This window comes from Branchiostoma lanceolatum, chromosome 10, assembly GCF_035083965.1.
Source record: "Branchiostoma lanceolatum isolate klBraLanc5 chromosome 10, klBraLanc5.hap2, whole genome shotgun sequence".
Taxonomy (NCBI): Eukaryota; Metazoa; Chordata; class Leptocardii; order Amphioxiformes; family Branchiostomatidae; genus Branchiostoma; species Branchiostoma lanceolatum.
The window spans coordinates 6,834,210-6,851,305 of record NC_089731.1 but is presented as its reverse complement, the minus strand read 5'-3'; the positions used below and the strand labels follow the sequence as shown (position 1 = coordinate 6,851,305).

Below are 17,096 nucleotides of genomic sequence, written 5' to 3'. Positions count from 1 at the left end.
TATCTAACTGGATTTTTGGACTGTTCTTCTGTGAATCATTTTTTTAATTCGTTCTCAGCTGTCTTGCTATCTTCTTCGCTCAATACCATAATTGCTTTCCCCTTAGACGAATAGTTTCAAGTTACAGACTCCAGACATACTGCCTCAAGGGGTCCGACTTTGTGCACCTGTACCGTCACACACCATGCCTGTCACGTTCTATGCTTTCCCAGGCACAGAACGTGACACAGCCCGACCGTCACAGACTGTGCCCGGAAGTGCTGTCAATCACTGTGACTGACGGGGCAGTGATGCCCGCGTTTCCATATAAGGCAGCGTGTTTTTGTTTACCGCAGTCCCCCCCCTCCCCTCCCCCCGTCAGCTTTGTTTTTTTGGGGCGCTGAGGTAAGGAGGAACAGCGTAATTCTCGCTCTGTAAAATAATTGAATAACTTAGACCTAGAATTGAAGTGGCACAAAAAGACAGTGTCTAATAACAGATGCTAAAAAAAAAAAAACAATTTGTAAGACTAAATATATTCTATCCAGGGAAACCAGATCTAGACTAGGATCGGGCCACTTGCCGACTCTTCGACGTCCCGAGGCAGTCAGCTCGCCCGATCTAAATCAATGCTACGGGAAGTTGTAGCCCCGGGCACTGTCCAGGCACGGTTCGTGACAGTGCCGGAGTGTCACAAACTGTGCTGTTGCCCCAGGCACGGTTTGTGACACTTAGGCACTGTCACAATCTGTGCCTGGGCACAGTTTGTGACAGTGCCCGAGTGTCACAAACCGTGCCTGGGGCAAAAGCACGGTTTGTGACACTCCGGCACTGTCACGAACCGTGCCTCAGGACACAGTCGTGAATGGCACGGTTCGGGACGAATTTCTGTTGTAGAAATTCGTGATGAGACGTCCGTCTGTTTGTGCCACATCAACTCTAAGTCCAAATCATCCAAGACAAGCGCGAAATGTGTTTCAATGAGCGAGAATTACGCTGATTATTCCTCATCCCAGCGCCCCGAAAAAAAAAACAAAGATGGCGGGCTGCAGGGAAAACACGTTGGGCAGACTCCTCCCCCTCAAAACACTAAGCTCCGCCCAAAAGCACAGTATGGGATAAGACCCCCTGTGTGTCACGAACTGTGCTCGGTTGGGCACCATTCGTGACGGTGTCCGAGTGTCACAAACCGTGCTTTTGTCCCAGGCACGGTTTGTGACACGCGGGCACTGTCACAAACCGTGCCTAGGCACCAAACGTGACAAAGCACCAAACGTGACGCAACAGCACCCGCATAGAATACTAGCATGCAGTACAAGCGCGCCACCTATCTTATCTCAGCTAAACTTCATGTTCCTCGAACTGTGAAAACCGTGACTTACCATCATCATCATCATGGCAGCCGAGGTTCGGAGTGAGGACGAGCTGGGGAAGAAATGGGACCGCTGTCTGGCCGACACAATCGTCAAAATGGGTAAGTACAACATAGAAAGGTAGTCAAGAAGTTCAGGGACACGAGAAGTCTAACCAAAGGGTCCTATCGCGTTCTGTTCACCCCGTAGTTTCGGGTCCATTGGGTGGGGAGGGGGGGCGTTGTGATTTTTTTCCAACCCAAGGGCACCTCGAACTAAGGGCCCGTATGAAACATGTACTACTAGTATATCATATGTATGTTAATTGTATTTTTAGACATCGATTATAGAAATATTGTTCAGGGTTAAGTCTTGAATTGTCATGAAGTATTTTCAAAATATCAGATATGAGGTAAACATCACCACACGTTTAGGATATAATTTGCTTGAATATCGTTTTCATTATAATTTGTAGAATTATAGATAGGTAAATAATTTAGTAGTTTTGCGATGATTTGTTTCTTTTCCTACACAGGTGGTGGTTTGGCTGTAGGTGTGGTGTTCTCTGTCTTCCTCTTCAAACGTGAGTACAAACGTTACATCTGCTTGAATATTGCATAAATATTTTTTGATATGTAATATATAAATTGTAATTAATTTTAATTTGTATATAATATAGCGTAAAATAATTTGACATCTAAAAATAAAATTATAAATGCTCTAGTTGATGCAGGTCTTAAATAATTGTCAGCACTTTCCTGCTGCATAATCTCAAAACTGGAATACAAATTTGGTGCCAAATGGCTGCAAGTACTTTGGCAGGTGAGGTACATTTGTAACTAACTGATCATGACAAAGATACAGGCGAACAATCAGGTACATGTACCAACTGCAGTGATGCACCTCATGATCATACGTATCTGTAAATATGTCATAATTCAATGAACATTGCAACATAAAAATCTGAGTGATCTGTTTAAGAGAATTCCCTGCTGTCATATACTTCTCTCCCTACATGTACCCTTTCAATGAATATTCCAACTTAATTCAGTTTTCTCAGTGGTTTGTTTGAGAGAATTCCCTTCTGTTATATACTGTAGGACGACCGTGGCCGGTGGCATTCGGCACAGGAGTAGGTCTGGGGATGGGATATTCCAACTGTCAACATGACTTCAGGAGCCCTAACCTTCTACATGGAACATTCGTCAAAGTATGTCAGACCGTTATCTGTTGCATCTTTATCCATCCACGATACACACTTCAAGCTACAATATCCCCATATACACATTTCAATGGCAGTCACTTAATTGAAGTGTCAAAAAAACTTTAATTTGTATGTTTCCATTATAACATTTATTTACTGAGAATCTGCAGGCAAAAGTCATCTATAGCATGATTAGCAGCTTTCTTTGCTTGAAGTTCTGTAATACAGCTGCTGATCACTAGGGGGCATTACAGTCACAATACATAGATGTTTGAAGTCTATCCATTACACAAATGATACTTTTGAAAAAACCTTCCAATTCTTAGTATGTACTTGAGATATGCCAATGTAAAAGGCTTCCAATACAATGTATATAGCATGTACTCGATCATGATATTTACTAATGTAAGGTAATCCTCATGATGGCAATTGTCTCCATCTTACCCGGTACTCACTAGCTACTTGTACTAAAATTTGTTAATTTTCCAGTTTATACATTAGATAGTCTCTAACCAATTCTTTTTTTGTGTGCATCTTACAGAAAATTGAGAAAGGAGAGAAGTAACACGACACCCCAAGTAGTGATAGCAGCATGACCAAGACCTTCTATCTTCCTCAGAACTTTCTCATCACCTGAAGACAATTTCTGGACAGTACCCCCTCCCCAAATTTGTACCTCTCAAGATGAGATGATGCATGTTTACACCTCCCCTCCTCTTGTCTCGGCTCCATGTAACTAGATCATGCTGGATTCTAGATGACTATTAATGTTGTTTCCTATGGTCCAATAAGACATTGTATCTAAATTATGTTAACACGTCATCTTGTGGGAATACTACATTGGAAGATGATGTCTTGTGTTGTTCCCCAAATAAGGAATTGAAAGAAAATTGCAAATTAGGTTTGTGTTTTTATTGCCAAACATGTACGAAAAATGATGTTTGCGATACACAAAGTCTGTGGTATTACTTTATGTATTAATGTGCTTAGTTTACAAGTTATTCCTTGTAATACAAGGTTCTCCAACTGAAGACTTAATAAAGAATAAAAGGAAACATTGCTTCTGTTATCCTTTATCAAGCTTATGTGCCAATGTTGCACTTTCTTTAACAACTTCTAGTATGGGCAAAAAGCAGGAAATTTTGTCTTGTGTGTATATACAAGTCAAGGCTCACCCTCAGGAAGAAGTGTCATTTGTACTAATTGCAGACTAATTTTGGATAGGTCTGACTCATTAAGACAAGTTACCAGTGATAGCCCCAGCATTTGCCAGTAACTAGCATTCTCAAACAGAGGAAACAAGAGGTAACTAACCTTAGAAATCATGACCATAGAATATGTGATATGAAAAGGCAGGGCTGCAGTACCATAGAAAGCTGTGAGGAGGTCCATAATCAAATTTGTCCTTCATTTTACCAACACCTACCAAAATACCAAATATCATAAAGGTCCATCCACAGCTTCTCGAGTAAAATGTTACTGTCCTCAAACAAACGAACAAACACTCTTACACACAAACACAAATGGCATTGGTATGTTTTTGTTAAACATAATACGTAACCTTATTAATTAGCAAAGGTAACCATAAAGAATACAAAACACACCAGATCCCCACAATGTAGTCTTAATAAGTCTATTGATTCACCCCATATGGAAAACTTGATACAATCTGCAAGCCTGAGGCAGCAATAACTACAGGTAAGCCTTACAATGATAAGAACAAAGTCTGTAGTTACGACTGCCTCTAGCAATTATGAAAAGGCTTTGTTGGGTCATTGGAAGATCAAACGAATGTTGCCTCAGGTAAGAGTTACTACAAGTAATAGATGAGGATAAGGCCACAAGCCTGATTCATGGGTAATATTGAAAAGCGTTTAACTGATGTGTACATGTAAAAGACACATCACAATCTCAATTGAAAGAGAGAGAAAACACAAGCAACTTCTGGAAAGCCTAAATATGGTGAAATTGGAAGAAGAAAAAATAGAATTGGAAAGATGTCTACACATCCACTCTTTCGAAATGGAGATGACAGTGTAACATGATTTGAGAGAACAGAACATTTATTCTATTTCAGTTAGGAGCTACATGTAGTGTCCTTTTGCTGCAATTCAAACAAAAGAAGAAGAAAAAACAGAATCAATGTTCTTGATAATTGCCTAGCTATCAATTGCTGTCTTTTTCCATTTATTTGTATTCATCAAGAACGTCTGAGGTTTGTGTTAATACATGTAGTGGGTTGTGTATCATTGCCATTCCCTCAAAAAGCAAGTTTAAACAACCTACATTGGAATCTGGCCAAAATCAATATCTGCATGCAGATATCATCTATGAACGAAACTTTGAGTTAGAACTTGAGCATGTATTTCCTCCGGTACAGGATTGTTGGCTAATATAAGATATCACTCTTCCATGGGCTTTATTGCAAGCCTTAGGATTTCCATGCATGGCTGTTGAGACCATAACTTACAAGGATCCTGAAGGAACTCTCAAACATGTACCTACTGGTAATTTCCTTTCATGGATTTATACATTCAAATACATGTACAGGTATGATATCTCTGGCATTCACAGCATTCGTAACAAAAAGAAGAAAGAATGCACGGAAGAAAACAGGAAAAAGAAGTCTGGGACAAGTCTGCATGCTATCTAAGATGTCTGACAGTTACAAAATTTGTCCAGTTATACTTGTATTGCAATTTTTGTGTTGTGAAAAAGAATATACCGGTAGGTAAAATCTGTCAAGAAAAGTTTCTGCCTGGCACCCCTGAGCTTCTATAATGGAACAGTCCTAAAGATCTGTCCCAAGGTGGGATATCAGTCATGTAATTCATTCTTATACCCATGCCTCGATTTTAGTATGAGTGATATGACAAATGTTTGGTAACTGTCACCCTTTCTCATTCTTCAATATTGTATTCCACTGTAATGCATAAATTTTCCTGCAGCTCTCTGTTTTTTTCTCTGCACTGTATTGACCAATGTGTCCAGTAAAGTGTATGATAGGGATTATAGAGTAGTCAATAAAATCTATCTCTGTCGGTTGATTATAGAATTCCTGTCTCCTTTATGCCTGATCTTACCAAGGTCAGGTCAGCTCTGCAGGCTATATATCTGACGTGTATGTGAGATAAAACTGAACTATCAACCCAGAATCAAGCTGTTTGTAAGTCTTATCTTGGAAGTACATTATATTCATTTATTACACTTCATTTTGCAGTAGGGGGGGGGGGAAAGGACGTTGTTGCAGTGTGAACGTTTGCGGTAGAAACAATTCTGAAGGATATATATAATGTATATGCATATTCGTAACATCCTGATTTCATCGGATATTTGGAGTTACTTTTAAAACTCTTGGTGTTAAAAGAAACTCCATATATCCCATGTTCTACCACCCTGATGAAACTATTTTCGGGGGTCCTGATTTCATGATGGAGAGTTCACTGCAAAAGTATTCAACATTTCAAGATTTGCAGTACTAGTTTAACTTGTTGTTACCTGACCTGTATGGAGACTAGCACATAAGATATTTCTACTTTAGTTATCAACCCATTATCATTGACCCTGCCTGGTCAGTATCAATGTATTTAAATATTCGTTTCTCCTATTGTAGAGGGTGACTTGTTGGCATCCATGATATACAGCATGTGTAAAGACAGGGAAATCCTGATCAATGTCAGGCAACATGTGAAAGAATTTTGCCAGATTGAGATTCTCTGTCGTTTGGAAGGCCTGTGAATTTCCCCTGGGGGGTCTACTGGCTTTTTCCAATCCTGAACTACAGGCTGGACTTCAAGAACAGTTCTACATCATCTGTCAATGCCAGCTTCTGACAAAATGACCAATTAAGTTTGGGAGAGAAGTGAGCAATATGATACAGTAAAAAAAGATAAGGCTTGAAGTTTCTTTCTGGCTGGGAAGATAGGTTCATCTATCACGATGTTGAATTCATACTATTGAGAACAGAATTTTTATTATCATATACTCGAAGAGAAAAACCAACACAATCATATTCAAATGAAGACAGACAAGTGTTACAAAACTGTTTACTGACAATAAGAAATACTACATTTGTTTAACATGTAAAAGCTGCTTTCGAGGTCAACTTGTGGCCACCTGGTTTTCACCCTACATTAAATAGAAATATAAAGTGATGAAGAATAAGGGAACACCTCTTTGCAAAATTCTTTATAAAGTGCCTCATATACAAATGCAACACGTGGGAACTTACTGCATATGTCACTTCTTATACAAATAAATATAGATAAAATCACCATATACAGGGATGACTTTATAATACAATAAAAGCTTTGTAGTATTTACAAATTTCCTATCGAAATATATGTATGAAAACAAAAACTAAATTGCTGTTAAACCCAAAAAAGATAAAGCGATAAATACTGCACTCATTTATATACCTGAATCTAGGCAAGTTTTGTGATGGTATTGTTCTAATAGTTTAACATGAATTGAACATTTTTTGAACAGACAAGCTTAGAGACAGATGTCCAGAGGTCAAGGGACTAGGTAGGTAAGTAGAACATTTTTTTATCATTCACTTTTAACTTTCAACAATGTCTCATAAAAAACATATATATAATTGATTGAGAAAAAGGTTCCCAGAATTCATACTTTAGTACTATCATACTGTCTAGACGTCTCCTTTACCAAAATTCAAATATAGACTTGATATGTAAAAGATTTTTGTGTTATTTCCTAAAATATTGGTTATTTGTTTCTTATATGTATTGACCACTGGTCAAAACAGCTAATGATCAGTTTGTAAACTTGAATAATCATTGAGTAATGGCCCGAAACACATGATTTAATATGACTTGTATTTTTGCAACGCATGATTCTTGCAATAATGATTTACAGGGGCAAAAAAACTTCAAAGGATTTGGAGAATTAAAAAAGAAAACTTTCCAGGTGAAGAAGGGAAAAGAACTGAATGTAGTACAAACATGGCAAATAGCATTTTTACTGATTAATCTTTTAATAGAAAAACAGACAAGGTTTAAAAAAGGCCATAAAATTTATATGTTCATTATGAGTCAACATATACATATTTGTGACACATCAATTAAAGACTGAGTTTATTTTCACATTGTCACACATTGGAATGTAAGACGTTAATGTTAAATATATTTTCCTTCATAGATAAGTTCCAGTGGCTATAACTCTTCCTTTGGTCTTTCCTTGCTTGGCTTCGTACTGTGTTTCTTGAGACTCTGAAGAAGTTTCCTGGCCTGGTAGTGTTCGACCTCGTTGTACCGTTCGTCCATGGTGTACCACATGGCGAGGGCACATCTCCTGCCCTTCAGCACTGCCTTCACGCCGTGTAGATTCTCCTCACCAGCAGAGAACCCCACCAGCCTGCCACACTTGGGCTGTACACTTGACTAGGTAGGGAGAAGATAGAAGTTGGTCATCATTAATAGAAGCAATAATCCTAGTCATATGATTAAGTTTACAATCAGCAAATATGCAAATTTAAAGACAAAAGATTAAGTCATTTATTTTGATATGTTTTTTTATAAAGGGCTGCTGTGATTCAAGGATCTTTTTCTAGTCAATTTTTGAGTGCATGAAGTTTGACCATGAATATGCCTGTACAATCCAATAGAGGTCCATATGTTGTAACAGTAAAACTCTCACCTGTACAGATTCATTTTTATGTGCAAAGATGAACTCTCCTCCCTTGAATCCATCATTTAGATAAAGAATTGCACTGGAAAATGAACAGAAGGCAACATTAAAAGCTAGACAAGTACATAAACTTTGCATTATGATCACAGTAATCATAATACAAGTCATGGAACACATTGGATAGAACATATTTCTGAAACAAAACAAAACAAAACAAAAGCTATCCACCACATGAAATTCATGACCATGCTGCATGTAAAAAAAACAAGTCAGCTGCAATACAGTAGAAAGTGGCCAGGGGGCCCATTACAGAACTTGATCTTTGGTTTCCCGACCCACACCCACCTACCAAATATCATTAAGATCCATCCACAACTTCTCTAGTTATGCTGTCGACAGACACAAATGCAAACGGCACAAAAAACATAACCTTCTTGGTGAAGGAAATGAAAAAAAACCACATCAACATTTTCAGCTGATATAGGCTTTTATGATGTGAGATTTGATGTTGGCTTTTATCTCCTACCTCCAATCTCTCCATGTAAAAGCAGGCAACTTTTTCGGACAGGACCCATCGGCCAGGAGATGGCAGTTGTCTGCATGGATGGGGTGACTCAAGTCTGTTCTGTCATCTGTAGAGTCTGGAAAAAGAGACAAGAAAATAACATTTACATGCAAAGTCTTCAATAAATCAATCAATCAACTAATCAATCGATCAATTGATTAACGAATTAGGGAATCTAAGGGAAATCTTAACAAAACCTAGACTAAGTGTCTGTTTGTTCCATTCTTTTTTTACATCAAAACGATCATGATGATTTGCACTCGATGTATTACGTTACAGGTAATTGTATCATCTATGACCCAAACCTAAATCTTATTCATATAAAGCCTTTAAAGTGCATCACCCTAATCCTAATTGGTCCTTAAGTGCCTACACTAAACACTGACCCAAAAGCATTTTAATGTTTATTATATATTAAGTACCCTTATGCTATTACCTCTAAGTGACCTATTTTCTAACCCTATCTCCTAAGTCTTACATCCTTCAGAATATGATAGGCATGATACTGTAACTTCATTTATTTTATAAGGAACTTAAGTCCGCAGTATAGGGACAAAGGGGATTTTCGCTGTGTCCTTAGTTCGCAGTTGAAACAAGACTGTAGCAAAACATGCACGGTATTTGGAAACACATATTTGTGGTGTCATGAATTTGTGGTGGAGAGTTTCTTAAGCTTGGAGTCCAGCCTGTTAGCTTAAGTCCGCTTCCAAAGGTCGCTACCCCTCTGTTGGCAGGATAGCCCTTTGGCATAACACACCAGGTTTGCAGGCGGGCGGTGCAGCAGCAGCTGGTTATATTACACCAAACAACTTGTTACACCTAACCTTTGTACATCTAGCTATAAGCCTTGTTTAAAGCTTGCCTGAGGATGCTCTTATAGTGCTTGGTGGCAACGAGTTCCAGTCTACGATCACAGTTCTAGGGGAAAAAATTTTGAACACCTCAATTCTGGGTTGATAACTCTGATACTTGAATGAATGAATAGGTCTTGTTCTTTTCTGAACTGGTACAAGATACATGTACTTAGTAGCAGGTACATTTGACAGGTTATTAGTCATTTTGTACATCTGATGTAGTATGTACTCACAGGGCTCAGCTGTCCGGCATACCAGGTGCGTGTAGGTGAAGAACAGCTGGTGCTTCATGTGGAAGTACCCGTGCACGTACCGCCGCGCCTTGTTACTCAGGTTCAAGTACATCTCAGCATGGTCCACAGACACACGGCCTCTCTTCGCAAGCTGGGAGAAATTACAGCTTGTTAGATTTAACACGCTATATTTGTAAGGGCTCCCTTGGAAATCGGTTACTTGGCTAACTTGGCTAAGACGTCTCCACCCCTTGTCCTACGACATCCCCTTCTGCAGAACAGCGTACAGACAGTTCTCCTTCTTCCCACGGACAGTTGCAGAGTGGAACTCTTTGCCTGCAGAGATGGTAGCTGCCCCCTCCCTGGCGTCTTTCTGGGACAGGGTAGCTTACCTCCACTAGACCCAACTAGACACTAGACACCTCCCCCCCACTACTTGGTACAGACATCAGAAACCATTCCCAGCACCAGCAGCACCCGTCAAGTGTAGCAGATTCATCAACAAGTTGATGTTGGCTACCAAACCCAAAGAAGAAGAAGAAGAAGAACTAAAGGGACCTCCCTTAAGATTCATTAATAGATAAATAGATGAATACATTAGTTACGATGGGATACCCCAAGGAATCAAAGATGCTGACAAACTCTTGCAAAAGCTGATGCAGAGCTTGTGTATCATTTGTTTTAATTTGTAAACCCTTCTCCAACATTTAAAGGAATGAAATACTTATAGACCAATCCCATGGCCCCTCCCACCTTCGTCAAAATGTAAAATAAAAACATAGAAATGTAAACGCCAAAAATAGTTACTCAAGCAACTGGATAAAATTTTGAAACAGTCCGACGTTTCAGACAGCATCCGCTGTCTATTGTCAGTGACTTAACATCAAACATTTGATGGACATGTGAGTCTCTCATTGGTTGAACTGATAATCATGACGGACACTCAGGTTCAGTCTACAGTAAGAGCTGAAGAATTTGCCTGCATCTTCAACACCTTTAATATGACATTGTTTTGATTACTCATACATGTAGATACTGTTAAGTTCCAGTTAGTTGTATTAATCATTGATTTTTAATGATTAGAGGAAGAATAGGTTAAGGGTGAAATCCCCAGTGTGAAACAATGAAGAAACCAATAGATCTAGAGTGTCAAATGCATCTGATTCACTAATTTGAAGTTTTTGATTCAAAATCAGGAAAATATGGTTCCTTGATTGGTCATTGGTCAATAAACAGCATTACTGATAAATTTGTTGTTGAGACAAACCTTAACTTATCTATTTCAGAAATGTGCAAGACAATGATATTTTGCCATATGTAGTAGAGTGAATATAAGGCAGTGTTTTGTCCATAATTTTAGTAAGATAAGCTTCAGAAGCTGACAAGCTAAGGAGACGTTAGTCTAAGAACAACACAATGTAAATAATGCATTATTTAACATCGCATATTACATATCTGTTAAAGGAATTAGCGTTAGAGCAAAAACATTTGTAACAGATGAAATCCTTTTAATCGGATCCCAACTTTCAAGACGTTGCAAGATTGAAAACTTTTAGCTATAAGCAGTTGAAGTGTGAACACATTTGTCGAAAAAGAGCAATTTTTTTAAAGTTTCAACAAGAAAAACAAAGGACTGGTGCAGGTGTCACTCATAAAATTGATTTGTGTGGCCTTCAGATTTCAAAAATAAAATAATTTATACATAGCAGCACAACTGTACTACAAGTATATAAGTGGAACAAAACCCGACAAACCCAACAGGTGCAGCACGAACAGGACCTTGGACACCCACCACATGTAGATGACATACTTGTACAGCTATGGTTACAGACGTTGCCATAACAACAGATGTATCCCATAGCAACAGACATTGCCATGGTAACAGATGTGTGCCATAGCAACAGACACGTGCCATAGCAACAAGAGTCTATCTTACCCACCTCCACTGCTTTCAGAACCGTCAGGCCTTCAAACCTTTCGTACAACGTGTGCGCGTGGGCACCACGACCCTCGTAACCATCTCCGTCCATAGCCCCTAGCTACGGGAACACACAGTTGAGTTAGGGTTAGTATGGAGGGGACACAGAATATGTTAGATCAGTGGCTTATAAAGCCAGGCCCCAATAACCAGCTGCTAATGAATGACCTTGAATATGTGTTTGACAGATTTCTCAATGATGTTGTTAATGATCTCCTTGACAAATCAAAGCGATGATGACAGAGAGCCAAAAACATGGAGGGAAATCGATAACAACACAGCTTAATTTGGGTAACTGTCAAAAGCTGTGTGATCTAATTTGAACTTGAAGATTCAAGGTCAAAGTTTAGCAGCCAGTGTTGGGGACTGGCTATCTTCCTAACGCCCCCCTCCCCACAAACCTCTGCGGCTTGTAGTACTGTGAGTCCATCAAACCGCTCAAACTCCGTGTGCACGTGTTTGTCACCCTCGTATCCGTTTCCCTCGGTGCCTCCCTGAAAAACGGCCGACACATACAAGTTCTGTCATGGGGTCAAAGTTTAGCCTGACTGGGTCATGCTGGTTCTCCTGCTTTCTCTCAAGTTGTGCGTCATGCATGTTGCTTTAAAAATATAATGTGGGCGTACAGCAGTGAACCGTGTACATTAGGTAATTAATTCACAGAAAATAGATTTCTAAACAGCTGAAACCTGAATCAAATGATATTCCAAAGGTCTTGCTTCAGAACAAGTAGCTTTTAATACATAGTAATCTAGGATTTAAAACAGTTTTAAATGATATTGCTTGACTTCACCAACATGACAATTATCCTGTAAATTTAAGTCATGTCATGTTATGTTATGTTAAAATTGGAGATTTTACAGTAAACTGTATTTTGTACTAAACACTCTTCAAGTTGCAAGACATCAATGATCTTAATTATCATTGTACAACACTTATCAATGATAATTAAGTTCTTCCCTTGGCTAGATGAGATAACATCTTGCACTCCTCTTCCAGCGTACTCAACACTCTACAAGGCATAATCTGATTCAATACTCCTAACGATCATTGTACAACACTTATCAATGATAATTAAGTTCTTCCCTTGGCTAGATGAGACAACAGCTTGCACTCCTCTTCCAGCGTACTCAACACTCTTTAAGTTACAAGGTATCAATACTCCTAACCATCGTTGTACAACACTTATCAATGAAAACCATTTAATAAGTTCTTGCCTTGGCTAGATGAGACAACATCTTGCACTGCTCTTCCAGTGTACTCAACATCATTGTACAACACTTATCAATGATAATTATTCAATAAGTTCTTGCCTTGGCTAGATGAGACAACATCTTGCACTGCTCTTCCAGTGTACTCAACATCATTGTACAACACTTATCAATGATAATTAAGTTCTTGCCTTGGCTAGATGAGACAACATCTTGCACTCCTCCTCCGACGCTACCCCGTCTGCCACCATCCGTTTGGGCCCCTTCAGGTCCCGCGGCCCCTTCACCAGGGTCACACCCGGCATGCTGTAGCCGTATCGCGCATCCCTCGTCACACGGGGTTCAACTGTAAACAACATGTTGACATGTCATTAACGGTAAACGTAACTTGGATATGGGAAGACAACAAGGGAGACATACAGTCCTTATGACACATGTATGGGTGTACAATTGTTACACTGTTGACTCTGTGGATAGTATTAGCAATTGTCTTATCATGTAGCAGTCTCTAGAGTATGGACTATATAACAACTGACATCATCAATTGTAAAATGGTATGTTAACATGCAACTACTTTCATTCACCATACAAAAGTTACTCATAGACAAGTAACAATTTATTGGACAGATTTTGGAAATGGCCGGACAAAGCAGAAGTACTAATAATTTCTTGTCACTGACTGTCGAAAGATAATGGCTTGCTATCTGAAACGTCTGTTTACAAAACCTATCTGCTCGAGTAACTTTTGTATGATGCATCTTAAAACCTAAATGTCTATAATAAACTTCATTGACACATGAAAGTAATATTTTGCATCATGTAAATAAAATTAATCTATAGCATAAAAGCTGTCTTGTCGACATAAAGATTTTTACATTTTGGAATTTGGCAGTTCATCTCTAATGCAGATCTTATCCTCACCTTTTTCCTCCCACTCTTCAACAATCTCCTCCTTCTCCTCCTCCTCTTCTTCCTCCTCCTCCTCCTCCTCATTAGGCCTGGGTGGGGAGGCGTTGGGCTCATCCTGGTACCAGGCATTGCCCTGGAGGCCATCAATGACGTACTGGAACAAACAATACATCAAATAGTCAAAGAAGGGTGAAACCAATTGGAGTAGTCACCTCCAAAGTGGGTACACTTGCTTGAATAGACATTAATTATGTACTGCAACAAACAATGGAAAAGCAAATGGACTGGGCTGTGTGCTTGTATATGTGTGTGTTTGTGAATCGCACAATGGGGAAAAGTTTTAAAAAGTTAGATAAAGTTAAAGTCATGTACACTCCGAATTATCTGACAAATTAGAACTTCTCCATATTCCGAGGTCATGGATTTCAAAATGAAAAGTATCGTATTCTAGTTTACAACTTTATTTCTGTTTGAAATTCAAACATGTCAGCAGTGCCTTCCAAGGCCAAGACAATCAAACCTCACGAACAGTGCACTATAAGTTATCATGGGGAAGAGCTGCAGACAAATTCTTACAGAGTCTTGTATTCTAGTTCGTACTTTATTTCTGTCTGAGACTTCATCTTCCTGAAAGTGGTTTCAGGGCCAAGACAATCTAACCTCACAAACAGTGCACCATAAGTCATGTAAGTTATCATGGTGAAAAACTGCAGACAAATCCCCACAGAGTCTTGTATTCTAGTTTGCTACTTCATTTCTGTCTGAGACCTCATCTTCCTGGAAGTGGTTTTCAGGGCAAAGACAATCAAACCTCACAAACAGTGCACCATAAGTCATGTAAGTTATCATGGTGAAAAACTGCAGACAAATCCCCACAGAGTCTTGTATTCTAGTTTGCTACTTCATTTCTGTCTGAGACCTCATCTTCCTGGAAGTGGCTTTCAGGGCCAAGACAATCAAACCTTACAAACAGCGCACCATAAGTTATCATGGGGAAGAGCTGCAGACAAATCCCTACGGAAACTTGTATTCTAGTTCGCTACTTTATTTTTCAGTCTGAGACTTCATCTCCCTGGAAGTGGCTTTCAGGGCCAAGACAATCAAACCTTACAATCAGTGCACCATAAGTTATCATGGAGAAGAACTCAGACAAATCCCTACAGAGTTTTGTCTTCTAGTTCGCTACTTTCGGAGTTCGGAGACCTCATCTCCCTTGAAGTGGCTTTCAGGGCCAAGACAATCAAACCTTACAAACAGTGCACCATAAGTTATCATGGAGAAGAACTACAGACAAATCCCCACAGAGCCTAGATGTTTCCAATGTTCCATTAACTTTCAGCAGCAGAGCCTGGTGACTGATGTTCTGTGGTAAGAAAAGGCTGGCTTCATAGATAGCTTGGGCGCAGCAGATGGGATGAACGCCATGATAGATGATGACCCAAGCTCTATTTGACACAGTTCCATTTTTTCCTAACATTTGACCCAACTGTCGATAGAAACCTGCACTCAAAAACTTCAGATACAAACTGTAACAGATGATATAGGGGTTCCCACAGTCAACATACTCATGGTTTACTGTAAGTTCACTTATTTTCGCAGGGCTTAATTCCGTGAAACGAGAGGAAAGGAAGTTTGTCGAAACACTTCTGAAAACTGCAAAAATAAAACCACTGCAAACATGTCATTAGATTTACAAACGAGTATTCTATCACCTTTTGGCATGCTAACCCAATTGCAAGCTCCACACTTCCATCGTAAGTTAGCATACTACCTGTACATGTATATAAGGTAAATGCATTTCATATTCCTTCTGCATATCATGATCATGAAAATTTGATGGAAATAAGTGACTAAGTCATAACAAGAGCAAGTGATTGATCTTTAATATTGACAGTAACATCGCATTACTCTGACCAAAAGACACAAAGTCAATAAAGCGCCCTCCCCACTTGAGCTCCCTTGGTGCAGATATTAATGAATCTGCCTGACTTAGATGAAAGTGACCTTTTAAAGAGGACTATCAAGTTGCATGTGGGTAGCTTTAGTGGTCAGGTGAATGACAGGGCAGGGAGGCTGGGAGCACTCTGTGGGGAAAGTTGGGAACTCTACGGTCATAACGTTGTTAATCAACTGGCTTCCTGGAGGCCAAGGGCCTTTCTAGACTAGGGGTGGGTACCGGTACATAAAATTCAGGTCCGGTCCAGGTCCAGGTCCAGAGGGTTAGGTCCAGGTCCGGACCTGTACCTGTACCTGATTATAGTAGTGTCGCATTACATCATATTTTGCAGAGCGAGACACACGTAAAAGTCTCCAAACGTCATGTCTGGAACGATATAATTTCTTAGGTTTGCACTTTGTCTCAAGATTATAACTATACTCTCCTCGCCGTCTGTTTACTCATCCTTTAAGTGTTTCTATATGATTCACAGCTAACGTCTTCGAAAATGACTCGTTAAATCTGCTGTTTTGTATTTTCTTAGACCAGTTATGTTGCCGCCTGCAAGTAGCCTGGTACTATGAATTTTCTAATCGGTCCATAGGCCGGTCCACTGATTTTTTACGGACCGTTTTTTTTTGGACCGGTCCATTAAGAAATACCGGTTTTGTACCGGTACACGGTACCGGTACCCACCCCTATTCTAGACCTTCTCCCTGATGCTTTACCCTGATAATCAATACAAGTTCTGTGCCAAAAGGCTACTTTAACGACAAAGTTTAATGACTTCAGCTGAAAGTAGGGCAAAGATTATGAGGCAAATTCAGTACATTTCTTTTACAGCCATTATCATTATTAATCTCTTTTCACAGAAGATATATTTTAGGTCACACCAACGGCTTAATATTCCATCCTAAGGACTGGGACCCTTTCCGGTAGCGTTCATGTCGGGTGAGCGACACAGCCGGGATAATGACCTAACGGCTTCCAGTTCCAGAGTCGCTACCACTGGAGTGCACACGCACACACAAAAGATTCAAGGAGGGTAGTCAGAATTATGTTTTCCCCCAGTCCTCTGTTCTCATGTTGTCTTCTTGCTAAAATGAGAAGTGTCCATTCCAGAAAAGAACTATGTAGCCTTACCTTCTTTTTTCATCTTTTCTACCACATTAAGGCAGCAATTTTCTGTTCAAAGTCTCTTGGGATACTGGAATGTTTTACCTCGC

General features: G+C 39.5%; 2 protein-coding genes and 1 long non-coding RNA gene across 6 annotated transcripts in view; 1 reads left to right on the top strand and 2 right to left on the bottom strand.

Moving 5' to 3' along the window:
- Positions 1–101: 101 nt before the first annotated feature.
- Positions 102–1,379, bottom strand: LOC136443134 (uncharacterized). Its single transcript, XR_010757083.1, has 2 exons — positions 1,270–1,379; positions 102–167 (listed from the first exon to the last, which is right to left on the bottom strand). It is a non-coding gene; the product is annotated as an uncharacterized lncRNA (long non-coding RNA).
- On the top strand, positions 1,323–3,590 carry LOC136443133 (MICOS complex subunit Mic10-like). The gene is made up of 4 exons (XM_066440217.1): positions 1,323–1,453; positions 1,867–1,914; positions 2,432–2,541; positions 3,077–3,590. Exons 1-4 carry the CDS (start codon positions 1,375–1,377, stop codon positions 3,098–3,100), a joined length of 261 nt encoding a protein of 86 aa, XP_066296314.1. The 5' UTR covers positions 1,323–1,374; the 3' UTR covers positions 3,101–3,590.
- Positions 3,591–6,564: 2,974 nt separating this feature from the next.
- Positions 6,565–17,096, bottom strand: part of LOC136443127 (prolyl 3-hydroxylase 2-like) — a 63,631-nt gene continuing 53,099 nt past the window's right edge. For 3 of the 4 annotated variants that reach the window (XM_066440208.1, XM_066440207.1, XM_066440210.1), the window contains 7 exons: positions 13,947–14,088; positions 13,217–13,371; positions 11,777–11,875; positions 9,837–9,987; positions 8,711–8,825; positions 8,194–8,266; positions 6,565–7,937 (listed from right to left, as the gene is read on the bottom strand). In XM_066440208.1, the coding sequence (XP_066296305.1) occupies positions 7,710–7,937; positions 8,194–8,266; positions 8,711–8,825; positions 9,837–9,987; positions 11,777–11,875; positions 13,217–13,371; positions 13,947–14,088 (963 nt within the window). In that variant the 3' untranslated portion in view covers positions 6,565–7,709. Of the gene's footprint in view, positions 7,938–8,193; positions 8,267–8,710; positions 8,826–9,836; positions 9,988–11,776; positions 11,876–12,215; positions 12,309–13,216; positions 13,372–13,946; positions 14,089–17,096 lie in introns of all 4 variants that reach the window. The other variant, XM_066440209.1, reaches the window with a different exon arrangement.